Genomic DNA, 27,419 nt, shown 5'->3' on the forward strand with positions numbered 1-27,419 from the left:
GAAATAATCTGCCTTTTATAATAGCTTTATAATTTAGCAATTAACTGAAATGTAAATCTATGTTACCTATTACTTCAAAGAAGGAATTAAAGCAAGAAGCAAAGCATTTAACTCATTTCAAGTGAATTCTTAAACATCCTACATGTACTATTTAGTCTTTCCTCTGATTCCTTACATCACGGTATGTAGACTGTTAACACCACTCTTAAAATGGTTTCTAGGATTCTCATATTCAAACCAGAAGCGAATTATATATAGTCTTTTTTTTTTTTTTTTCTTTAAGAACTTGAAAGCCAGGCGCAGTGGCTCATGCCTGTAATCCCAGCACTTTGGGAGGCCAGGGCAGGTGAATAATCTGAGGTCAGGAGTTCGAGACCAGCCTGACCAACATGGTGAAACCCCATCTCTATTAAAAATACAAAAATTAGCTGAGTGTGGTGGTGGGCTCCTGTAATTCCATCTACTCAGGAGGCTGAGGCAGGAGAATTGCTTGAACCCGGGAGGTGGAGGTTGCAGTGAGCCAAAATGGCCCCATCTGTACTCCAGCCTGGGTGACAAGGGCGAGGCTCCCTCTCAAAAACAAAACAAAACAAAAGAACTTAAGCAGTCTAGGCACAGTAGCTCTCGCCTGTAATCCCAGCACTTTGGGAAGCCAAGGCGGGTGGACCACTTTGAGCTCAGGAGTTCAAGACCAACCTGGGAAACATGGCGAAACCCCATCCCTACAAAAATTAGCTGGGCGTGGTTTTTTTTTTGTTGTTGTTGTTGTTGTTGTTGTTTCCCAGTGCCTGTAAAAGTTATGTTTACTCTATACTGTAGTCTGTTAAATGTGCAATAGCATTATGTCTAAGAAAAAAAATCTTGTATTGCTGAAAAACACTAATGATCATCTGAGCGTTCAGCAAGTCCTAATCTTTTTGCTAGTGGAAGGTCTTGCCTCAGTGTTGATGCCTGCTAACTGATCAGGGTGGTGCTTGCTGAACATTGGGATAGCTGTGGCAGTTTCTTAAAATAAGACAACAAGGAAGTTTGCTACACCAATTGACTCTTCTTTTCACGAAAACATTTATCTGTAGCATGCAATGGTGTTTGAGAATATATTGCAAGTGGTAGAACTTCTTTCAGAATTGAAATGGGGTCGGGCATGGTGGCTCATGCCTGTCACTTTGGAAGGACAAGGTGGGAGGATTGCTTGAGGCCAGGAGTTTGAGACCAGCCTTGGCAACATAGCAAGACCCTGTCTCTGAAAAAAAAAAAAAAAAAAAATTTAATCAGCCAGGATTAAAAATACACATGTCTGTAGTCCCAGCTACTTGGGAAGCTGAAGCGGCAGGATCGCTTGAGCCCAGGAGGTTAAGGCTGTGGTGAGCTATGATTACTCCACTGCACTCCAGTCTGGGCAGCAGAGCGAAACTCTGTCTCAAAAAATTAAAAAGTAATAATAATAATAAAATTGAACAGAATCCCCTCAAACCCTGCTGCTGCTTTATCAACCAAGTTTATATATTCTAAATGCTTTGTTATCATTTCAACAATGTTACAGTATCTTCACCAGGAGTAGATTTTATCTCAAGAAACTTTCTTTGCTCATCCATAAGATGCAGTTTCTCATCCACTGAAGTTTTAGTATGAGATTGAAGCAATTCACTCACGTCTTCAGGCTTCGCTTCTGATTCTTTTATTTCTGCCACATCTGCAGTTCCTTCCTCCACTGAAGTTCTAAACCCCTCAAACTCATCCATGAGAGTTGGAACCAATGTTTTCAAACTTCTGTTAATGTTGCTATTTTGACCTCCTCTCTTGAATCACGAATATCTAGTATGTAGAATGGTGAATTCTTTCCAGAAGTTTCTTCTTTAATTCACCCATATCCATCAGAAGAATCACTGTCTATAGCAGCTAGAGCCTTATGAAATGCATTTCCTAAATAATAAGAATTGAAAGTTGAAATGACTCCTCAATCCATGGGCTGCAGAATGGATGTTGTATTAATGGTCGTGAAAACCACATTAATCTCCTTATATGTTTCCATCGGAGCTCTTGGGTAACTAGATTCATTGTCAATGGGCAGTCATATTTTGAAAGAAATCTTTCTGAGCAGTAGTTCTCAACAGTGGGTTTAAAATATTCAGTAAACCATGCTATAAATAGGTGTGCTATCATCCAGGCTTTGTTGTTCCATTTTTGGAGCGTAAGCAAAGTAGATTTAACATCAGGATTTTCACAATAGTAAATGAGCATTGGCTTCAGCTTGAATTACCAGCTGCATTAGCCCCAAACAAGAGTGTCATCCTATTTGAAGCTTTGGAGCCAGGCATTGACTTTCCCTCTCTAGCTATGAAAGTGCTAGGTGGCATCTTATTCCCATACAAGGCTGTTTTGTCTACATTGAAAATCTATCACTGAATGCCAACACCTTCAGTTATCTTAGCTAGATCTTCTGAATAACTTGCTGCAGCTTTTCCATCAGCACCTGCTGCTTCACCTTGCACTTATATATTATGGAGATGACTTCTTTCCATACACCTCATGAACCAAACTCTGCCAGCTTCCAACTTTCCTTCTGCAGCTTCCTCACCTCTCTCAACCTTCATAGGATTGAAGAGAGTTAGGGCCTTGCTCTGGATTAGGCTTTGGCTTAAGGGAATGTTGTGGCTGTTTGATCTTCTCTTCAGACCACTAAAACTTTCTCCCTATTAGCAACAAGGCTGTTTTGCTTTCTTATCATTTGTATGTTGAGTGGAGTAGCACTTATAATTTCCTTCAACAACTTATTTCTTTGACTTCTCAACTTGGGTAAATGCTTACCACAAGGGGCCTAGTTTTCGGCCTCTCAGCTTTTTGACATGCCTTCCTCACTAACCTTAATCATTTCTAGCATTTGATTTAAAGTGATAAGCATGCAACTCTCCCTTTCACTTGAACTGTTAGAAGCCATTGTAGGGTTATTAATTGGCCTAATTTCAATATTGTTGTGTCTGGGGGAATAGGCAGGCCCGAGGAAAGGAAGAGAGATGGGACAACGGCCGCTCAGTGAAACAGAGCACACAACCTTTATCGATTTTACCGTCTCTTATGAGCGAGGTTCCTGGCTCCCCCAAAACTATTATAAAGGATGAGCCAGGAGGATTGCTTGAGCCCAGAAGTTCAGGACCAGCCTGGGCAACATAGTGAGGCCCCTGTCTCTACAAAAAAATAAATTAGCTGGGCATGGTGGCATGTGTCTGTAGTCCTAGCTATGCGAGAGGCTGAGGTGGGAGGATCGCCTAAGCCTAGGAGTTTGGGGCTGCAGAGAGCCATGATAGGGCCACCACATTCCAACCTGGGCAACGGATCATAACAGTAAGAATTTTTTGTTTAACTGATGGTTGTTCCAAGTACCTTTACATTTAATTAAAAAGTTTGACAAATAAAATTAATTTATTAATCAGGTTGGTGGTAAACATGAGGGAACTACGTGGGTAAATGGAAACATTCCGTATATTTTTACTGTTAACATATGTGAATACTTTTGTCAAAAGTCATTGATGTACAACTAAAATTTGTCAATTTATTCTTCAGTGAAGATTTTTTTTTTTTCCAGTATCCTCACTTCCAAAAAGCAGTTGTAGGCACAGAGATTTAAAAACAAATGGTCTAGTCTGAATGAAACTTTTACTTGAGATATTGTTAAAAGACAAGTGTGTGTTTAATTATCACTTAATTGACTAAAAAGTAGATTAAACCAGTCATAGGAGGTTTTTAATTTAATAACTAAACAAATTTTATTGGGTGAAACATTGGCAGTTAGACTGAAAATATAATTGTCTAGAAAAATAATTTTAAGGTTTAGTTTTTTCTTACATTATCTTAATAAATTTATTAATATTGAGATTAATGAACTTTTGTTGTAGACTTAGCTGAATCAGTAAGTAGCATTTGTCAGCCACAATAGAAATCCTTATTTTCTATATATGAAAGATGAAAATTACATAAAGTAAACGTTACAAATTACTATTATAAGCAGACCTGTCTGCTTACAAATGATAAAGCTTTCTTGGCCTTTTACTGTATACATCATAATTGTCTTTTGAGTGCTTTAACTCAAGTACAGAGCCTGCTAAAACAAATATTTTTCTAGAGGCAGTAATTAAGTATAACATAGCTGGAAATGTTAAGCTTGGTTTCAGACTACCTTTTTGGGAGCTGAGGAAACATACCAAGTCTTTGCCGAATAAGTCTTAGTTTGCATATCCTTGAGTAATTCTCCATGTGGTATTATACTGTGAGAAAATCCAAAATAGAGTGTCTATAAGTGTCAAGATTACCTTTAACAAAATATGTGAATAAGTGACACATTCAATATATTATAATATTTTAATATTTTTAGAGAACTAATTTTTTATAACCTTACACAGAACTGAATATCATTTTCAGCTTTATTACTGAATTCATAATCAATTAAATTATACCGTTTTTCTCCTGAATGTGTAGGTTCTTGCCCTTTAGTTTATCCTTTGAATTATGATTTATCATCTATTTTAGTATGTGTAGCAATATTAATTAATTGACTATATCATGATTATATGTATGAAGTAAAACTAGTTGTGACAGTGTTGTAATTAGTAGTTTTTTTCTTGAAAGTATTTCACAGCATTTAATACTTGTTTAAATGGTTTATATGACTTAAATCTGTACAACCATGGGGTAAAATGTAAACAACTGCACTATTAGGAAGATATTAAAGTAGAGGCTATATTTACAGTGTCGTCTTTCAAATCTAGCTATGCTGTAAACTGATGTTTGCTGTATGCTCCTCCTGATTTGAAATAGATGAAAGAAAATGAACCTATTATCACCATGGTTCACACAATGATTGAGAACTCGGCGCTAAGACCCCAACTGTACCAGCAAGTAAGGTCTTGGACAGTGAATGATACTGCTTTATCATCTGCAAAATCCCTCAGTGACAGTTTTGATTTATTCTCAGATTTACTCATGACATCAGTGCTTTTCTTATGTTATTTTTTGTTTATGTTTATTTGGAAAACCACAATTCATCCATGCTTTTCAAGATGCTGCAGTATTCTTAGCATGGCTTCGCTGAACATTTTGCTGTTGAATATTAAATGTGCCATTTTCCTAAAGTTTTTGTGCAGAGTATTTGATTGATATGTACTTGGAGGTCTGCAGTACATTTGCAAAATTACTAGATTTTCATATGGTTTTATTAACTTTAAAAGCATTATACCTATTTTTTAGGGAAAAGGCTTTGTAAAAATATTTACTTTCAGGGGTAGCCCTTCACAACTTCCCCCAACCTAGTGTTTTAAGAATACATTCTATTTGTATGGGCGTTATTCAAATCTAGTTTCTGTACTGTGGTATGGTAAAACTTAAAGATAGCCGCTTCTTAACATACTGGGGGTATTTTCTCCCTGTGTTCTTACCATTCTCAAGCAGTCGTCAAGACTATCATAAGTTGCCCTATTGTTTTTCCAGACTCAAAATGTGTGTCATGGAGTTGACTGGCTTTAACTTAGGAACCTTAGTAATCTGCAGATCTGCAAAAGAAGTCATATATGTTTCTATCAAATTTTTGTGTATTTCATGGTCTAAATGTTTCTAGCTATGTGTTTCTCAGCATCAGCTTCTTCCACCTCAACACCCTCAAATTACTCTGGCGTATGACCTTTATAATCTTTAAAAATCATGCAGAAGAAGAAAATTAACTAACATGAAAAATGAATATATATTTTGATTAAAATGTATAAGGCACCTAGTAAAAAGAAGGACTTTGAGCTCACACTGACTTTTTAGGCCTCTATTTGGTTCAGTTGCCATGGGATCTGCATCACAGGGCCCTGTAACTGAAGAATGGGTACAGTTGATCAGAAGGTGACTTATATTTCAGCACAGTTTTCAAAGTATTTAAAGTATATTTTTAGATGACTGAAAATGGTCTTAAATTTGCAATAAAGAGATTAACAAACTTAAATATTTAAAGTTAAACAGCTTTACTTATCAAAAGAAAATGGAATCTTTCAATTCTTAAAGTCACCAGATTATAGACCTTGGTACTCTATTCCAAAGTACCACACTGAGAGTCTTAATACTTATTCCAAAACTGATACCTTCTGCAGTGTCTGAAGCTGTCAGTAAAATATATCATCTATGTAATGCTAAATTGACATGAGATCAAAGAGATTTTGTTATAATAGGTTATGTTTTTATCACGTTTTGCATGTTTTAGCCTGGATTTCCTATTTAGTTTGGTTGGTTTTTCTTTTTTATAATGCTCAACATTCAGGGTTATTGATACGGAAGTCTGATAGTTTAAATTATTCAGTTGCATTAAAAGTTCTAATTGGGGTTTTCCCAAATGTGGAGATCTGAAATGGGAAGGGCTGAGAGGGGGAGAAAAAAGTGAAGATATATGAGACTGGCTCAGTATAGCATCACTGACCTTGAATACTGAAAGAGCAATAGATTTGTATAAATATTTCTTCATATTAATATGTGAAAGAAAACTAAAATTGTACAGAACAGAAAGATCTGAATGTCTAATGTCAGCAGCCTTGCCTGGGCATGGCTGAGCCACCAGTTACCAGGAAATCAGTGTTAACTCTCAGTGCTGTTAAGGCTAGGGAGTCTTAAGACTGTCTTACTTTTGTTTAGCCACTACTAAAGGACTTAATTATTGCAGGACAGCCTTAATAGATTAAAGTGACAGCCTGGCACATTTTTTTAAACTGTGTTTATAAATTTGCACAAATTGAAATTATATTTTTTGTTTCTCCAGGTTTCCCTTATCATGTTATTATCCAGGGAAAATGTACTGGTACAGTTTGCTTTTCTGAAGTTAATTGACAATGTTGTATTAATAAGTTATTGATATTTAGCTAGAAATACAATGGCAAAATGTTTTATAACCCATTTTATTCTGAATCATAGCCACTCAGTTTATGGAAATGTTTGCATTTTTCTTCCTTGGAGGACGCCCGAGAAATTATCTAGGCAGTAATTTTCTTAAAATTGGTCAAATAAAAAAGACTTAAAACTGAATCCAGGCCTGGCAAGGTGGCTTATTCCTATAATCCCAGCAATTTGTGAGGCCCAAGCTGAAGGATCACTTGAGCCCAGGAGTTTGAGACTAGACTGGGCAACAAAGCAAGACCCTGTCTCTACAAAATATGAAAAAATTAGCCAGGCATGGTGGCACACACCAATAGTCCTAGCTACTCAGGAGACTGAGACAGGAGTCCAAAGCTGCAATGAACTGTGATTACGATTACACCACTATGCTCCAGCCTGGGTGACAGAATGAGATACTATCTCTTTTTTTTTGTTTGTTTTTAAAGCATTCTGTATTCCACCGGGCGCAGTGGCTCACGCCTGTAATCCCAGCACTTTGGGAGGCTGAGGCAGGCGGATCACAAGGTCAGGAGATCGAGACCATCCTGGCTAACACGGTGAAACCCTGTCTCTCCTAAAAATACAAAAAATTAGCCAGGCATGGTGGCGTTTTTTGCCCTCTATGGATATAATGTCTAATTTTATCAAATTTTAAAATATTTCCCCAAAACTCCTTTTTGGAGTTTATGTATTATGTTCATATACTCTAAAATATATATAGTTCACATACCTAAGGGATATTGAAGTTGAATTTTAATTAACATAAGTAACTTTGTTTTACTGCCAAGGACAGCTTTATAAAAAAAGAAGCTATCAGATACTTTAAAAGGTTCCAACATCCTAAATAAAATATATCACATGTCCTTATGTAGTTAATAAAATCTATATAATACACTCCTCAACCTGAAGTTGGAGCACTGCACAAATTTGTGTAATTACTACATAGCCCGTTTTTTCATTTGCTTTTCTAGTGTTGGTAAAGTACTTCAAATGAAGTATTCAAACCAAACCTTTTTTTTTTTCTTTTTTTGCTAAAGGTGTATTTGAAAAAACTGATAAAAAGTGTTACCATGAACTTAACCATGCAAAACTTGAGTTAAGCAGAATGCTCATGAAATTTACATTTTCCTTCTTTTTTTGGTAAGACCGGAGGTTGGGATGAGGGGTCAGGATTTTCATATTGAGAACGAAATAGCAACCTTTTCAATTATATGAAGGTGTTTTTGTTTGTTTAAGGAATAATTTTGTTTTCTTATGCTTTTATTCTGTCGTAAAAGCAGTGTGTGGGGAAAGGTTTAAGGATTTGGTTAGTTGATGTCTATTGAATATCTTTATTGAATAACTTAAAAGATTTAAAGAAAAATTTCGGTGGTACTGAAAGCAGAAATACCACAAAAATCGGATTGATACGTGTAATATATTTATATGGCTATAAAGGAGATATCACTCTAAAATTGTAACTACAGTAAACATTTTTCTCTATTATGATATGCTAGCTGATGTAAAAATAAATCTGCAATAAAACTCCCCAAATAAAAATAGTATGTCAATATCCTAAAGATTTACTATAAATTACTAAGTTTTCACTTTAATATACTAGTCTTTTTTTCTGTTGACTCTGAGATGTAGGGTATATTTGATATTTTAATCCAGATGAAACACTGTCCGCTAGTTATATTCAGATTCTGTAGTCTAGTAAAGCTGTTTTGCATTTAACTTTAAATATTAAGCAAACTATGTCTGGGCGTGGTGGCTCATGCCTATAATCCCAGCACTTTGGGAAGCCAAGATGGGAGGATCACTTGAGGTCAGGAGTTCGAGACCAGCCTAGCCAACATGGTGAAACCCTGTCTCTACTAAAAATACAAAAATTAGCTGGCCATGGTGGTGCACGTATAATCCAAGCTACTCTGGAGGCTGAGGCAGAAGAATCACTTGAACCCAGGAGGCGGAGGTTGCAGTGAGCCAAGATTGCATCACTGCACTCCAGGCTGGGCAATAGCGAGACTCCATCTCAAAAAATAAATAAATAAATACTAAGGAAACTATATTTGAACATCTTAGTAGCTTATGACCTTTCATCTTTAATTTGTTATAAATGTGAAAAATGTAATTTTGGCATTGTCTTACATTTTTTATCATAGATCTACCTATTTAAAACTTACTTTTTATTATTTTTTTTCCAGATAGGAATATAAATTATTTTCTTGGATCTAGGTGCTTTAATTTACAATGACAATTGACACTTCTCAGGACACACCTGAGGATACTTATTTTGAATAATGTAAGAGTATTCTAACTTTTGTCATTAAATTCATTTTTCATGTAATATTCATTTCTATGAAAGTTTTGTGGTTTAACAATCACTGTGCATACCCTTAAATAGTCACAGATTCATTTGCATGAGGTATGTGAAAGTAATGTCTTGAAATGAAATGTAAATCCAGGATTTATTTTATGTTTGGAATGCTTATATTTTTAACCTTCTCCTGATTCCCACATTTTTAGATCAATTCAAAGTTATCTCCTATTTAAATCATTATTTAATGCTTCCTTTTAAAGCTGTAACTGTCAGGCAGTTTCTTTCATAGAGAAAACATACAGAATTGTCATTTATACATTCTTTTGTATAATGCATATATGAAATTTAATTTTCTAAACTGGAATATAGTTGGGACACATTACTTCTAACCTCACCTTGAAAAAATTGTGCAATTTAGTAAGCATACATGAGCCCCATTTAAATTTTTTCTACTATGTTTTTGTTACTTTCTCACAGTCAATATAAAAATCAAAAGACAAGAAAAATAATGAAGTATTGCCTGCAGAGGCTATGATGTTATCTGTGATATAACTGACTGGGATGGCTATTGAAATCTTGCTAAGCACAATCAGAAGTAACCACAAAATATCTTTTAACCAAAATATACTGGGAAGAAGCTGAAGAAAGGATATTTAAGTACACTAAATAATTCCTTACAATAGAGTAACACAAATGGTGTCAACAAACACACATAAACTTTTTAATGAAATTTGACTACCCATAGTTTGTAACATAGGCTTTCAGTTTTATGAGGTTTCGAATGATTTTCCTCTTTTCAATTAAACCCATCCTTTTCCTTCATTATCTTTTAGTTCTTAAGACAGAAGAACAAGATAAGTCTATATTGTGTATGTGTGTTTATATATTATGTATATGTATACAATATGTTATAGGTTTTCGTTAAATAAGATGTGTTGACATTTGAGTGTACACATATACAGTGTGTGATGATGTGTATACTGTGAAGGATGGTTTTGACTGTTGAACTTTGCTTGATTTAAGTATTTGATTTGATACAGTTGCAATGATTGTATTTGTCAATTTTTTTATTAAAATAATGTGTGTCTTTAAAAGAAAGAATGTAAGATACTGTATTAGTTTTGTTTGACCAGCATATTATTATGTTTAACAAGCTTGTTACATACATCATTCTTATGTATCTTGCATATTATATCACTGTTAAGTATTTTTCTACTTTGTTAATCAGTGTTTGAATTAAACTTCTAAAAGTATAAGAATCATTAAAATCCATCTTTGTTATATTATATATATTTAATATAAATCCAAAGTATTAATTATAGGCTAAATATATTTTTAAATTAAGATTTTTAAGTTGCTATATGATTTTTTTCTTATAGCTGTCACAAGATGAAGGTAGAGGCACATTATACAAATACAGACCTGAAGAAGTAGATATTGATGTAAGTATTAGTATGATATATATTGTCAGTACTCTGTTATATTCTCTGCCAAAAACACTGGAAATAAGCATAACCAAAAAACTTCTTTCTCCCAAGTCGTCCAAAATGACATCAGATAAATTCATATTTTATGTGTGTGCTCTAAATTATTGTTCCCTGCCCTCTATGTCCCTCTACTCCCTATTGTTAGTAGTCCAACATATGAAGCATCACTTAAATGAAAGTAAAAACTATTTCTGATTTTTAGAAGTTACAGATTGACTGGGCGCGGTGGCTCATACCTGTAGTCCCAGCACTTTGGGAAGCCGAGGTGGGCGGATCACTTGAGGCCAGGAGTTTGAGACCAGCCTGGGCAACATAGCATACTAAAATACAAAAATTACTAAATATACAAAAATTGTCTCTACTAAAAATACAAAAATTAGCTGGGCATGGTGGTACGCGCTTGTAATCCCAGCTACTCGGGAGGATGAGGCATGAGAATCTCTTGAACCCAGAAGGGAGAGGTGCAGTGAGCTGAGATCATGCCACTGCACTCCAGCCTGGGTTATGGAGTGAGACCCTGCCTCAAAACAAACAAAAAAAAAAGTTATGGAAGACTGGAGACAAAGAAGAATTGCTATGTTTTTCAGATAAAGTATCGGCCTTTAGAAATTTTATCACTACTCCTTTTTAAATTAAATTGAGTTTCTTTTAAATCATATTTTAGATTGCTGATTTGCCATACATTCTTATGCATACTTCCCTCATTATTTCCCCTGGTTTTATTTCATTGAGTTTTTTGAGTTATACCCCCTTTTCTTTTTTTTTTTTTTTTCTTTTTGAGTCAGGGTCTCTCCCTGTTACCCAGGTTGGAGTGCAGTATCACGATCTCAGCTCACTGCAACCTCTGCCTCCTGGGTTCAGGTGATTCTTATGCCTCAGACACCCATATAGCTGGGATTACGGGAGCACGCCACCATGCCCAGCTGACTTTTTGTATTTTTTTTTTTTTAGTAGAGACAGGGTTTCGCCATGTTAGCCAGGCTGCTCTCGACCTCCTGACCTCAGGTGATCCACCCACCTTGGCCTCCCAAAGTGCAGGGATTATGGGGGTGAGCCACCGAGCCCAGCCCCCCACTTTTTCTTTTTAACACCTTTCATTTTGTGTAGCCTGAGTCTTGTTGTCTGACAAAGACAAGGTAGTTATTTTAATAGATAAATGGCAAAGAAGGTAAAGTCTCAAATTTCTTGCTTATATGTCATTATGCCATAAAGTTGGGGACATATTTCCAATTTGTCCAATGTTTTCATTTTGAAACATTAAAACTGGTTTATTGTACTATTGAAATTTTATTAGAGTACTTTCTTATACTTTCTTAATTAAGAAATTAGGGTAATATTAAGAATTTAAACACAAACTGATGAAAGTTATTTTTCTCCTTTAATACTATTTTTATTTGTATTTCAATTAGAAGTGATCTATTGTTTACATTATTTTCTAAGAATCCAAGAGCATGATTTTTTAAATATGTAACAATAGAATCCAGTAAGCATTTTAATTAAGGACTGCATATATCACTTAACCTATTTAGCAGATTGTAGAGGCAAAATGCTTACATGCCTATTTTTTAGACATTCTGTCTTTATAAGCTATATTTTAGCTTTTATTTTATGGATTGAAATAAAGATTTTTGGTCAGATAATGATTGCCTACCTCCAATTACAGAAAAAATTTAAAAATTGCTAACAAGACATCTTCTCTTATAACCTAGGCCAAGTTAAGCCGATTATGTGAACAAGATAAAGTGGTGCATGCTCTGGAAGAGAAACTTCAGCAACTCCACAAGGAGAAAGTAGGACAGTTATGTTTATTGTCTACAACTGATGTTACTTAATATGATTATTATCAGGACACTGATAAGTAAAAAGAATTAATACGATGATGCAGAACGTTAAATGTAATTCTTTTTATTATAATAGTATACGCTTGAGCAAGCTTTGCTGTCAGCCAGCCAAGAGATAGAAATGCATACAGATAACCCAGCAGCCATTCAGACAGTGGTGTTACAAAGGGATGATTTACAAAATGGACTGCTTAGTACGTGTCGAGAACTTTCTCGAGCCACTGCCGTAAGTAGATTTTTTTTTCCCCTAATAGAAGTAACTTGAATATGTAGTTCTATTTTCTGCTCTCTTTTTTTTTTTTTTTTTAAATACTGGGCTCTCTTTAGGATTCTTCATTATTATTATAGCAAAAAATAGTAATTTGTTATTAGTATGCTTCTCTTTAGGAACATAAAAATAAAAGATTATTTAATTAGTGGGCATTCTGTTATTTATTTACTTACTTATGAGACAAGTTCTCACTCTGTCACCCAGGCTGGAGTACAGTAGTTTGACTATAACTCACTTGTAGCCTGAATTTCTTGGACTCAAGTGAGAGCCTTGGCCTCCCAAGTAGCTGGGACTACAGGCTGGCACTACTACACCTGGCTAGATTTTTTTTTTTTTTTTTTTTTGCATAGAGATGGGGCCTTACTGTGTTGCCCAGGCTGGTCTTAAACTCCTGGTCTCAAGTGATTCTCCTGGTTTGGCCTCCCAAAGTGCTGCAATTACAGGTGTAAGCCACCACACCCAGCCAAACATTTTGTCTTTGTGAAATGAGTGTTTTACAGGGGAGATAAGTACTCCTGTTTTTATGTATCATGTAAATGAAAAATTCTGAAATATGTGAAAATTTATTGCATTAAGAAAATAAATAGGCCAGACACGGTGGCTCATGCCTGTAATCCTAGCGCTTTGGGAGGCCGAGGTGGGTGGATCACCTGAAGTCAGGAGTTCAAGACCAGCCTGACCAACATGGTGAAACCCCATCTCTACTAAAAATACGAAATTAGCCAGGTGTGGTGGCACGCATCTGCAATCCCAGCTACTCAGGGGGCTGAGGCGGGAAAATCACCTGAGCCTGGGAGGCAGCGGTTGCAGTGAGCCAAGATCATGCCATTACACTCCAGCCTGGGCGACAAGACTGAAACTCTGTCTCAATCAATCAATCAATAGAAATATAAATAGCAAGGCTAGGTGTGGTGGCTCACGCCTCTAATCCCAGGACTTTGGAAGGCTAAGGCAGGTGGATCATTTGAGGTCAGGAGTTCGAGACTAGCCTGGCCAACATGGTGAAACCTCATCTCTACCAAAATACAAAAATTAGCTGGGTGTGGTGGCAGGTGCCTGTAATCCCAGCTACTTGGGAGGCTGAGGCAGGAGAATTGCTTGAACCCAGGAGGCAGAGGTTGCAGTGAGCCAAGATCATGCCACTGCACTCCACCCTGGGCAACAGAGTGAGACCCTGTTTTAAAAAAAAAAGAAAGAAAGAAAGAAATATACATAACAGAACCTTGTAACTCTTAGTCATATGACTATGACTGTGAGTCTCTTGGAATGACGAAATCTAAAAGTCTTAACTTGCAGCTTATAAATTGAGTGTTTTATGAGTTTAAACAGCTAGCTTTAGATCCTATGATGTGGTCATCTCTATAAACATAGTAAGAGCACCAGTCCAAGCAGCTCTTTGAAAGAGAAATCTTAGCAAAAACTGCCATGTTATATAAAACTGCTCCCAAACCTTTGTCTGTACTTACACTTCAATGGGCTAAGGAGCAGCTATCTTTTAAGAAGGGCCACAGACAGTATAGCTTAATTTAGAGGAGGCTTTCCAGGCTGGCAAGATCCCAGAATCTCAACTTGGCTTCTATTCTGAACCCTGAATTCCAAACGTGAGCTATTTTTAAAGGAATATACTATGATTTTGAAATCATTGAAAACTTAATTTGAGAAATTCTTAAATACCTTATATTTCTATTTCCATTTTTAAAATACTGTTATTGCTGTTGTCTCATTTGAGTCTCTTAATTATATTGTCATGTTTATAGGCTTTTTTAAAATTTAATATCCTTTCCATTGTGAGTTTCTTGAAATAAGAAACTGTGTCTCATTCACATTTGATGAATAATTGAGCTGAATGACTTACCCAAGGTTACAAAGCTAACAAATAATATGCCTAAAACTCAAATCCAGATCTTCTTACTACAGTTCTGAAGAATTAGATCTATATGAATTTCTGTAATATAGTCATAAAGAAAATATAAGCACCTGAAATACTGTCTACAAGGAAGTAGTCACTAAGCTAATCAAGGATAGGTAGAATTTGAATACAACGAGAAGAGAAATGAAGAGTGGTTTATTCAAATAATACAAAACACCTTAAGCCACAGCAAAGATGAGAATGTAGGAGACATGTTTGGAAAAGGAGGAAATAGAACTAACTGCCTGAGTGGGATAGAGGATTCCTGTGAGAGGATAGAAAATGTGAGATTAGAAAGGGAAAATGGGGTTAAGCTGTCAATGCCAAGCTAATGAGAAGCTCAGGGTCTCTAGGACAACTTGAGTCAAATCAAAATGGTAGGCTCTACAGACATTTAGTTGGAAACTATTTAATGATTTGATGTCTGCTCTTGAAATTCTAATTTTAGGAAATCCCTTATCAACTGGGATTAATAAATTAAATCTCATCAGTAGGCTCAGAATTTGCTCCATCTCAAGGTTAACTTTAGCTCAGATGGGAATATGTTAAAAATGTCTTAACAGAAATGAATGTTGCCAGGAGTGCTGGTTCACACCTGTAATCAGTACTTTGGGAAGTTGAGGCAGGAGGATTGCTTGGGCCCAGGAGTTTGAGACCACCAAACTGGGCAACTTAGGGAGACCCTATCTCTACAAGAAACAAAAAGTAGCTGAGCATGGTGTTGTACACCTGTGATCCTAGCTACTTAGGAGACTGAGGTGGGAGGATCTCTTGAGCCCAGGACGTCAAGGCTGTGTGATTATGCCACTGCACTCCAGCCTGGGTGATAGAGTGATTCACTGTCTCTAAAACAAAATAGTTAATAATAGAAGGCCAGGCATGGTGGCTCACGCCTGTAATCCCAGCACTTTGGGAGGCCAAGACAGGCAGATCACAAGGTCAGGAGTTCGAGACCAGCCTGGCTGACATGGTGAAACCCCACCTCTAATAAAAATACAAAAATTAGCCAGGCATGATGGCAGATGCCTGTAATCCCAGCTACTCAGGAGGCTGAGGCAGGAGAATCACTTGAACCCGGGAGGCAGAGGTTGCAGTGAGCTGAGATCGTGCCATTGCACTTCAGCCTGGACGACAGCAAGACTGTGTCTCAAAAAAAAAAGTAATAATAAATAGAAAATAGGCCAGGCAGGCATGGTGGCTCAAGCCTGTAATCCTAGCACTTTGGGAGGCCAAGATGGGCGGATCACCTGAGGCCAGGAGTTCAAGACCAGCCTGACCAACATGGAGAAACCCTGTCTCTATTAAAAATACAAGATTAGCCGGGCATGGTGGCGCATGCCTGTAATCCCAGCTACTCAGGAGGCTGAGGCAGGAGAATCACTTGAATCCAGGAGGCTGAGGTTGTGGTGAGCCGAGATCGCGCCATTGCACTCTGGCCTGGGCAACAAGAGCGAAACTCCATCTGAAAAAAATAAATAAATAAAATAAAAATAAATTGATCTTCTGAGTATCCCCTTTTCTGGTTTTTATCTTATGTAATCACTTTCCGGGTTTCTTTTTCCTTGCCTTCAGCAATAATCCGTGGTTATGACAAACCCTCAGAATATATTCTTCTAAGACAAGTCTTACTGCATAGAATACAAACTATGTTATTTGTGCCTTTATGTAAACTTATTTATATTTGTAGCTTAAGGCTTCAAATGTTAGCATGTGCGTAACATCATACTGGGCATATGGTTGGCACTCAGTGAATGTTGATTAGATTTAAATTTGAATTACATTTTTGCTGGCAGAATCTCAAAGGATTTCACTGAATCTGTCACAGTCAATTCATAGCACTAGTTCAAATCTAAGCCCCGAGCAGAAGGCTTGTAACATTAGCACCTCTATAGATCAAAGCTGTGATTCTGAGAACTCTTCTCCTCACCTGGTAGGCCACAAAGTACACAAAACTAGGATTAGCACAAGGGAAACGTGTAAAGCAGTGTTCCCTATACTTTTTATTTATTTTTATTTTATTTTAGGTTTGGGGGTACATGTGCAGGTTTGTTAACTGGGTCTATTGTGTGATGCTGAGGTTTGGTGTATGAATGAGCCCGTCACCCAGGTACCTAGCATAGTACCCAATTTCAACCTTTATCCCCATTCTTTCCCCACCCTCAGTAGTCCCCAGTTTCACTGTTAAACCATCTTTATGTCCATGAGTACCAGCGTTTAGCTTCCACCTGTGAGAACATGCGGAATTTGGTTTTCTTTTCCTGCATTAATTTACTTAGGATAATGGCCTCTGGTTGCATCCATGATGCTGCAGAGGACATAATTTCATTCTTTGTTATCGTTGTGTAGTACCGTGGTGTATATGTACCACATTTTCTTTAACCAGTCCACCATTGATGGGCATCTAGGTTGGTTCCATGTATTTGCTATTGTAAATAGTTCTGTGGTGAACATGCAAGTGCATGGGTATGTTTGGTAGAAAGATTTGCTTTCTTTTGGATATATACCCAGTAATGCAATTGCTGGGTCAAATGGTAGTTCTGATTTAAGTTCTTTGAGAAATACATAGTGTCCATAGTGGCCGAACTAATTCATATGTCCTCTCACTGTGTTATAGGCATTTCCTTTTCTCTGCAGTCTTGCCAGCATCTGTTTTTTGTTTTTTGGTTTTTTTTACTTTTTAATAGTAGCCATTCTGATGAATGTGAGATGGTATCTCATTGTGATTTTAATTTGTATTTCTCTGATGATTAGTGATATGGAGCATTTTTTATATGTTTTTTAGCCACTTATATGTCTTCCTTTAAGTGTCTGTTCATGTCTTTTGCCCATTTTTTAAGAGTTATTTGTTTTGTTTTTTCCTTGTTCAATTGCTTAAGCTCCTTATAGATTCTGGATATTCAACCTTTGTTGGATGCATAGTTTGTGAGTCTTTTCTCTCATTCTGCAGGCCGTTTATTCCATTGATAGTTTCTTTTGCTTTACAGAAGCTCTTTAATTAGGTCCCACTTGTCGATTTTTGTTTTTGTTGCAATTACTTTTTTCTTTTCTTTTTTTTTTTTTTTTGAGACGGAGACTCACTCTGTTGCCCAGGCTAGAGTGCAGTGGCACGATCTTTGCTCACTGCAACCTCCACCTCCCAGGTTCAAGCAGTTCTCCTGCCTCGGCCTCCCAAGTAGCTGGGATTATAAGTGCCCCCTATCAAGCCTGGCTACTTTTTGTATTTTTAGTAGAGACAGGGTTTCACCATGTTGGCCAGGCTGGTGTCAAACTCCAAGCCTCATGTGATCTTCCCACCTCGGCCTCCCATAGTACTGGGATTACAGGCATGAGCCACCATGCCTGGCTAAAGGATTCTTATCGTTTGAGGCCTGACACTTAACTCTTTAATCCCTCTTGAGTTAATTTTTGTATACGGTGAAAGGAACGGGTCGGTTTCATTCTTCTGCATATGGCTAGCCAGCTATTCCAGCACCATTTATTGAATAAGAAGATAAGAAGCCCTTTCCCCATTGCTTATTTTTGTGAATTTGGTCAAATATCAGATGGCCATAGGTGTGTGGCTTAACTTCTGGGTTTTATATTCTGTTTCCTTGGTCTGCGTATGTTTTTGTACCAGTACCATGATGTTTTAGTCTGTAGCCTTATAGTATAGTTTGAAGTCAGGTAGCGTAATGCCTCTGGCTTTGTTTTTTGTTTAGCATTGCTTTGTCTGTTTGGACTCTTGGTTCAATATGAATTTAAGAATTTTTCTGGTTCTGTGAAAAATGATGATAGTTTGATAGGAATGGCATTGAATCTGTAGATTGCTTCGGGCAGTATGACCATTTTAACAATATTGATTCTTCTAATCCATGAGCATGGAATGTTTTTCCATTGGTTTGTGTCATCTATGATTTCTTTCAACAATATTTTGTAGTTCTTATATCTTTCACCTCCTTGGTTAGATGCATTCCTAGCAGTGTGTGTGTGTGTGTGTATTGTAAACGGGATTGCCTTCTTGATTTGGCTCTCAGCTTGAACATTATTGGTGTATAGAAATGCCAGTGATTTTTGTACGTTGATTTTGTGTCCTGAAACTTTCCTGAAGTCATTTATCAGTTGTAGGAACCTTTTGATAGGGTCTTCAGGGTTTTCTAGGTATAGATCACATCGTCTGTGAAGAGAGATAATTTGACTTCTTTTCCTATTTGGATGCATTTTATTTCTTCCTCTTGCCTAATTGCTCTGACTAGGACTTCCAGTATTACGTTGAATAGGAGTGCTGAGAGTGGGCATCCCTGTCTTTTTCCAGCTCTCAAGGGAAATGCTTCCAGTTTTTGCCCGTCTCAGTGTGGTGTTGACTGTATATTTGTCATAGATGGCCCTTACTATTTTAGGGCATATTCCTTCAACATGGAATTATTTCTTGAGGGTTTTTGTCATGAAGAGATGCTGGATTTTATCAAAAGCCTTTTCCATGTCTACTGAGATGATCATACGTTTTTTGTTTTTTATTCTGTTTATTTAGTGACTCACATTTATGATTTGCATATGTTGAACAAATCTTGCATCTTAGAAATGAAGCATACTTTATCATGGTGAATTAACTTTTTGATATGCCATTGAATTTGGTTTGCTGGTATTTTGTTGAGGATTTTTACATCTATGTTCATCAGGGATATTGGCCTTCGTTTTCTTTCTTCTTTGTGTCTTTACCAAGTTTTGGTATCAGAGTGATGCTGGCTTCATAGAATGAGTTAAAGTGGAGACCCTCCTTTTTTTTTTGGAATAGCTTCAGTAGAATTAGTACCAGCTCTTTGTGTCTGGTAGAAATCAGCTGTGAATCCATCTGATCTGTGGCTTTTTTTGTTTGGCAGGTTTTTTATTACAAATTCAATTTCAGAACTCAATATTGGCCTGTTCAGTGTATCAGTTTCTTCCTGATTCAATCTTGGGAGATTGTATATTTCCAGGAATTTCTCTATTTCATCTAGATTTTCTAGTTTGTATTCATAGTGGTGTTCGTAATCGTCTCTAGGAATCCTTTGTATGTCTGTGGAATCCATTGTAATGTCACCTTGGTTGCTTCTCATTATGCTTATTTGGATCTTCTTTTTTTCTTTGTTATTTTAGCTGACAGTCTGTCAATCTTGTTTTTCTTTTCAAAGAATCAACTTTTGGTTTCCCCAGACTGGGTGTGGTGGCTCATGCTTGTAATCATAGTACTTTGGGAGGCTGAGGTGGGCAGATTACTTGAGCCCAGGAGTTTGGGACCAGCCTAAGCAACATGGTGAAACTCCTTCTCTACAAAAAAAAAAAAAACTAGCAGAGCACAGTGGCGTGTGCCTGGAGTGCCAACTACTTGGGAGGCTGAGGCAGCAGAATGACCTGAGCCCAGAGAGGTCCCAGACAGCAAAGTGAGACCCCGTCTCAAAAAAACAAAACAAAAGAAAATCCACAAAAAAGCCAACGGAAGTTTGGCGCAATAATAGTTATTTATTTAAATCTTCCCCTGTGTGCTAGCCTTTCTGTTTTTATTATATCTAGCATTTTTAACAATAGAAAGCAAGCACTTTCTTTGAGATGAGAAGATTGTTTTGTTTCATAGAAAACATCAGAGAAGAAACTAAACACAGGAGTTAAAGATTACAAATAGCTAAAACATAGAATGACTACAATTGTGGTCATAAACTAGAAATTTAAAATATAGATAGCTTTATAATTGTGGCTGATAGTAGAACCTCACTTTATACAGTTTGAACTGGTGCCCTTTTAAACATCTTTTTAGTGTGTTTCAAGTCAAGGCTAAGTGAAAAAATAATAATAAAACGTAAACATCTTCTTAGGTTAAAAAAAAGCCAGTATGCCAATATAGTCATTAGATAGTATAGTAAGAGGGATTTTATTTGAGAAGCAGTTACATGACAAGTATAAATTTGTAAAAAAAAAAAAAATTATTTTTAAAAAATCTCCTCAAATAATTAAGCACATTCTTTAAATGTGAGCCAGGAAATCTCTACATCCTGAAGGTAAAATGAAAAAATTAATAAATCAGACATAACTTTATTTTGATTGACTTGAAAAATCAACAACTTCTTATACCAGTTGGCAGGACTGTTATGGTGGGGTATTAGTGACCAAAAAATTGACATTTTAATTTTTTTGCCTGATCCTTGAAATATACCAGTAAAATTAATTTAAATATCATAAGACTTTAATTTTCCAAGATATAGTAGTGCACATTAATTTGTAATATTACTTAAAGTTTGAAAGAGATGTTTGAGTTTAAATTAGGAAGTTAATGAATAATTACACTGCATCTATTGCTTCTCCCTCATTTTGATATTAAAAATCTATGTCAATACTTTTCCAAAGTTACAGGTTTTATTTTTTAATGAAAAGCAGAAAAATGAATTGTCATTTCTTAAATTAAAACTTAGAAACCCTAATTGAGAAGCAAACCAGAGGTAAAACAGTTTATTAGCTCCAAGAATAGTAGTAATTATTTTCTTTTTTTTTTTTTTACTGTAGTCACCTATAGTCTTACAATATTTACTTGATTATTAAAAAGAGAGGCAGTGTCACAGTAAAATACAGAGAAAACAATTTGAGATTTGTGTCTAGTGTATTGTATAACCATTCCCTTGAGTAGACTTTGTTGTAAATTGCCATTGATTTTAGATTAAAAAAAGGAAAGTTTCCCTCATATTAAAAACTTGGAAATGCATCATTAGTTTTGATTTTTTTTTTTTTAATAGAATTTTTTTGTAGAGATGAGATCTCCCTATGTTGCCCAGGCTGGTCTTAACTCCTGAGCTCAAAAGACTCTCCCACCTCGGCCTCCCAAACTGCTGCAATTACAGGCGTAAGCCACCATGCCCAGCCATTAATCCTTTCTTAATAAAGGACATAGTATATATCTGCTATATAGCCATCTAGCCAAATATTAAAATCCTTAACTGATATTTTTGGAAATCTGGAATTTCATTACATTTAAGTATTTAGACCTACTTCACTTTCTCCCCCACACAGTGGCCAAGTGTTATCTCAGTACAGACTATACAGAAGTAAGCACTATTAAAATTTCATTTGTTCCATAATCTCTTAAACTTAGACAATTTTGTTGAGATGGAGTCCGCTTCGTCACCCAGGTTGGAGTGCAGTCGGATCTCGCTCACTGCAGCTCCGCCTCGGTTCACGCCATTCTCCTGCCTCACCGGAGTAGTTGGGATCAGGCTACGTACCGCCACCGCCTCGCTAGTTTTTTGTATTTTTAGTAGAGACGGGTTTTTCAATCGCGGTTAGCCAGGATGGTCTCCCTCGATCTCCTGACCTCGTGATCCGCCCGTCTTGGCCTCCCAAAGTGCTGGGATTACAGGCTTGAGCCACCGCGCCCGGCCGACAATTTTTAAAAAAGAATATTGGCCAGGCATGGTGGCTCCTACGTGTAATCCCAGCACTTTGGGAGGCTGAGGCAGGAGGATTGCTTTAGCCTAGGGGTTCAAGACCAGCCTGGACAACACAGTGAGACCTTGAGTTTACAAACTATTAAAAAACAATACCCCAGCATGGTGGCGTGCACCTGTACTACTCAGGAGGCCAAGGTGGGAGGATTGCTTGAGCCTGGGGAGTTGAGGCTGTAGTGAGCTGAGATCACACCACTGCACTCCAGCCCAGGTGACAGTGTGAGAAAAAAGTCTGGCCTGGCACCAAGGCTTACACCTGTAATCCCAGTTCTTTGGAAAGATTGCTTGAGCCCAGGAGTTCAAGACTGGTCTGAGCAACATGGTGAAACCCCAAATTAAAAAATTATCTGGGCATGGTGGTGTAAACCTGTAGTCCTAGCTACTTGGGAGGCTGAGGCAGGAGGATCGCTTGAGCCCAGGAGTTCAAGGCTGCAGTGAATTATGATCATGCCACTGCACTGTAGCCTGGGCAGCAGAGCAAAACCCTGTCTCTAGAAAACTCTGCAGCAATCCCTCCTCCACCCCAACTCACACACTTTTTTTTTCTTTTCTTGGAATATAACATGTTCTGAGAAAAGCACGCTGTTTAGGAGTTTAGCCAACATCTATATCGAGACATTGAATTTTACTAGCATGCCAGAGACTCCTCTCCCAAAAGGAACACTACTAGACTTTTTTCTTTTCTTCTTTCTTTTCCTTAATTGTTTTTTAGTTGTTTTAGAGACAGGGTATTGCCACATTGCCCAGATGGGAGTGCAGTGGCTCTTCACGGGTGCGGTCATAGCACACTGCAGCCTCCAACTCTTAGTCTCAAGTGATCCTACCCCTGCCCAGTCTCCTGAGTAGCTATAGTGTAGCACCTGACGTTTAAACTATAGATGAGTTTTACCTATTTTTGAACTTTCTTTTTTGGAGACAAAGTCTCTCACACAGGCTGGAGTACAGTGGCACAGTCTTGGCTCACTGCAACCTCCACCTCATGGCTCAAGCGATCCTCTCACCTCAGCCTCCCAAGTAACTGGGACTACAGACATGCACCACCATACCTGGCTAATTTCTGTATACTTTGCAGAGATGGGATTTTACTGTGTTACACAAGCTGGTCTCAGATTCCTGGGCTCAAGTGATCCACCCACTTCGGCCTGCTAAAGTGCCGGGATTACAGGCATGAGCCACTGCACTCAGCCTTGAACTTTATATGAAGTGTAACCATATACTCTTTGCCTGTCTTCATTTAACTTATGAGGTTCATCCATATAGTTCCAGATTGAAAGAGTTCATTCAGGTCGGGCACGGTGGCTCAGGCCTGTAATCCCAGCACTTTGGGAGACTGGAGTGGGCAGATCATCTGAGGTCAGGAGTTCAAGACCAGCCAGTCCAACATGGAGAAACCTCATCTATACTAAAAATACAAAAATTAGCTGGGCGTGGTGGCACATGCCTGTAATCCCAGCTACTCGGGAGCCTGAGGCAGGAGAGTCGCTTGAACCCGGGAGGCAGAGGTTGTGGTGAGCCTAGGTTGCACCATTACACTCCAGCCTAGGCAAGAAGAGTGAAACTCCGTCTCAAAAAAAATAAGAAGGCTGGCTGCGGGTGGCTCATGGCTGTAATCCGAGCACTTTGGGAGGCTGAGGTGTGCAGATCATGAGGTCAAGAGATCGTGATCATCCTGGCTAACACGGTGAAACCGCGTCTCTACTAAAAATACAAAAAATTATCCAGGCATAGTGGTGCGCATCTGTAGTCCTGAGTATCCCAGCTACTCGGAAGGCCAGTGCAGAAGAATCACTTGAACCCGGGAGGCAGAGGTTGCAGTGAGCCAAGATCATGCCACTGCACTCCAGCCTAGGCGACAGCACAAGACTCTGTCTCAAAAAAAAAGAATTCATTCATTCTCTTTTTTTGTTTGTTTGTTTGTTTGTTTGAAACGGAGTCTCACGCTGTCGCCCGAGCTGGAGTGCAGTGGCACCATCTCAGCTCACTGCAGCCTCCACCTCCAGGGTTCAAGCAATTCTCCTGCCTCAGCCTCCCAAGTAACTGGGACTACAGGCGCCCACCACCACGCCCAGATAATTTTTTTGTATTTTTAGTACAGATGGGGTTTCACTATGTTTAACAGGCTGGTCTTGACCACCTGACTTCATGATCCTCCTGCCTCAGCATCCCAAAATGCTGATATTACAAGCGTAAGCCACCACACCCAGCCTTCATTTATTCTTTTAACTGTATGGCCTGGCATTCTCTACTTTTTATTGAAAGCACTATTTTTGGCAAGTACTTGGGATTTTAAGGTAATTGTATATTTGGAAACTATTAGCCCTTTTAAATTATCTTGCTATATTAGCTTCTTGACAAAAAATAAGTAAGGTCGCATTTAAAGATTATTAGCATGGTATTCATATAATCTAGTAAATTCTTTAATGAAATACCAGATTTTGGGAGGAAATGTGTTGTGCCATTGCTGCCCTTTGCTTGCTGTCCTCTGTTGTCTTGTGTTCCTGCCCACCTGGTAATCATGTTTGAGGAGCTGAGGTAAAGACAGAAACAGGTAGGCCTAGCAGGATTATAGGACTTGAACCAGTTCAGTGGCAGGATCTCCAGGTTAGGAAAATTGAAAGTATACTGTGTCACTTCACTTCTAAAATATTGATAAAGTAATGTCTAGCTCTCAATCTGTATTTTTCATGTTTCTTTAAGAAAGAGAGGGATTCCTACCATCCTGAAATGTTCTTATGCTTAAATGCCTCTGCAGTGCAGTTAAGCCTGCCCTAAACTCTAGCATTTCCACAAGGGAGAATAGGTGTTAGCCTGTAATACCCTCTTAGCCACTGGGCTGTCATTGGATCCATTGTCTTTATATATCCTCCCTAAAGCCATCAAAGACCCACTATTTAAATTTGCAGTTTTTGTAGTGCACGCAAATTAAAACATGGCTAGAATTAATTTTTGTTAAAGGAAATAAATTTTCATATTTATTCATGTAAAAAGAATTTGCTGACCAGGTATGGTGGCTCACACCTGTAATCCCAGCACTTTGACAGGCCAAGGCTGATGGAATCTCTTGAGCCCAGCAGTTAGAGACCAACCTGGGCAACGTGGCAAAATCCTGTCTCTACCAAAATACATATATATGTGTGTGTGTGTGTATATATATATGTGTGTGTGTGTATATATGTATATACACAAAATATTATGTATAGGTATGTATGTGTATATGTGTATATATATATGTGTGTGTGTGTGTATACACAGACACACACATACATACACAAAATATTAGCCGGGCATAGGGGTGGTGGCACACATCTGTTTTCCCAGTACAGTTTGAATAATTTTTCTTTGCCTAAGATTTTTTTTTAATTTTAAAAAAACGACTGGCAAGATAGCTTCATTTTTTTTTTTCTTTTCTTTTCTTTTTGGAGACATGGTCTTCATCTGTCACCCAGGCTGGAGTGCAGTGGCACAATTTTGGCTTACTGCAACCTTGGCCTCCTGGGCTCAAGCGATCCTCCCACCTCAGGCCTACCCCAGGTAGCTGGGACCACAGGCAAGCACCACCACACATGGAAAATTTTTGTATTTTTTCGTAGAGATGGGGTCTCTCTATGTTGCCCAGGCTGGTCTCGAACTCCTGGGCTCAAGTGATCCACCTGCCTCAACCTCCCAAAGTGCTGGGATTACATGTGAGAGCTGCCGCACCCAGCCAATCACCTAAATTTCCTAAAGTTATTTTAAACAGTTACAGAATATACAAAATAAAATAGCTCTTTTTTTCCCCCTTTTACTTTATTTATGTATTTATTGAGTCAGAGTCTCGCACTGTCACCCAGGGTGGAGTGCAATGGCGCAATCTCGGCTCACTGCAACCTCCGCCTCCCACGTTCAAACAGTTCTCCTGCCTCAGCCTTCCAAGCAGCTGGGATTACAGGCTAATTTTTTTTTTGTATTTTTAGTAGAGACAGGGTTTCATTATGTTGGTCAGGTGGTTTCAAACTCCTGACCTCGTGATCTGCCCACCTCAGCCTCCCAAGGCGCAATCTCGGCTCACTGCAACCTCTGCTTCCTGGGTTCAAGCGATTCTCCCTCCTCAGCCTCCCAAGTAGCTAGGACCACAAGCACAAGTCATCAGGTCCAGCTAATTTTGTGTTTTCAGTAGAGACAGGGTTTCACCATGTTGGCCAGGTTGGTCTCGAACTACTGAACTCAAGTGATCTGCCTCCGTCAGCCTCCCAAAGTGCTGAGGTTACAGACGTGAGCCACTGCGCCTGGCAGATGATGTATTTTTAAGCACCTCTAGAATTATTCTATCTTCAACAAATGACAAGCTGTTAAAGACCAAACATCAAAGTCTTCTGTGATATTATGGTTTGGGGGTGATTTTTTTCCAAAGGAGAAAAGTACAGATGGATAATAGTGTCTATATTGAGTCTTCACAGATGGGATTCACTGAATTGTTTAAATAGCTAGCTAAATTCATTTGTTTTACTGTATTACTATAAGCTTATTGTAAGTAAAGTCATGTCAAGCCTCTGATGTTATTGAAATTCCAATGTGCTAAAATACAAAGTATTTTCATTGATGGAGAACTTTTAATGAAGACAGATAAGAAAATGTTTTATTTATGCCACTTCTGCATTTTAGGAAATAAACAGCAGCACAGTAATACTTAGGTTGCCTAGTAAATTTTTGTTGAATTGAGTTTTAAAAAGGGACAAAAATGGTTATAAAAATTCCTGTTTTGCTAAGTAAAAAACTATGCGACTTTCTAAAATCTAGAAAGTTACAATTGGAGTGATAACACCGTAAAAGCACATTTTCCCCATTAAAGTAATTAACGCTTTTTGGTTTTAGGAATTGGAACGAGCGTGGAGAGAATATGATAAGTTAGAATACGATGTAACTGTTACCAGGAACCAGATGCAAGAGCAGCTAGATCACCTTGGTGAAGTTCAGGTACAGAAATATAATATTCTTTATATTGTTTTAACTGTTTTTACTGGTACTATACAATCCACCTTGTTAGATTTCTGCATACCCTTAACAGTTTTTACATTATTGGCTACCTGAGACCTGGATTTGAATACTTTTAATGACAGGAATCTTACTATCTCACAAAGTAGACCATCCCCACTTGTTTAAGAGTTCTTTGTTCTGTTGGGCACATGGTGAGCCCTGGAGTGCTCTGTGCTCCTAGCAGTCTCAGCTCTGCAGTTCCTAAAAACATGGTTTCAGATCCTTTCACAAGTCCATCTGTGTCACTTGGTATTGAG

At 37.8% G+C, this 27,419-nt stretch overlaps 1 protein-coding gene across 31 annotated transcripts in view; it reads left to right on the forward strand.

Moving 5' to 3' along the window:
- Positions 1-27,419, forward strand: part of PLEKHA5 (pleckstrin homology domain containing A5) — a 249,095-nt gene that overhangs the window by 185,737 nt on the left and 35,939 nt on the right. For 16 of the 31 annotated variants that reach the window (XR_634520.3, XR_001892538.3, XR_634521.3 and 13 more), the window contains 6 exons: positions 4,813-4,893; positions 10,030-10,065; positions 10,576-10,638; positions 12,393-12,473; positions 12,601-12,750; positions 27,001-27,102. Coding sequence is in view for 27 of the 31 variants with exons in the window: in XM_009180312.3 (XP_009178576.2) it covers positions 4,813-4,893; positions 10,030-10,065; positions 10,576-10,638; positions 12,393-12,473; positions 12,601-12,750; positions 27,001-27,102 (513 nt within the window). In the remaining 4 variants the exon portion in view is untranslated. Of the gene's footprint in view, positions 1-4,763; positions 5,127-10,029; positions 10,066-10,575; positions 10,639-12,392; positions 12,474-12,600; positions 12,751-27,000; positions 27,103-27,419 lie in introns of those variants that run through there. The other 15 variants (XM_009180316.3, XM_009180321.3, XM_009180322.3 and 12 more) reach the window with 5 other exon arrangements.

Source organism: Papio anubis, chromosome 9, assembly GCF_008728515.1.
Source record: "Papio anubis isolate 15944 chromosome 9, Panubis1.0, whole genome shotgun sequence".
Lineage (NCBI taxonomy): Eukaryota > Metazoa > Chordata > Mammalia > Primates > Cercopithecidae > Papio > Papio anubis.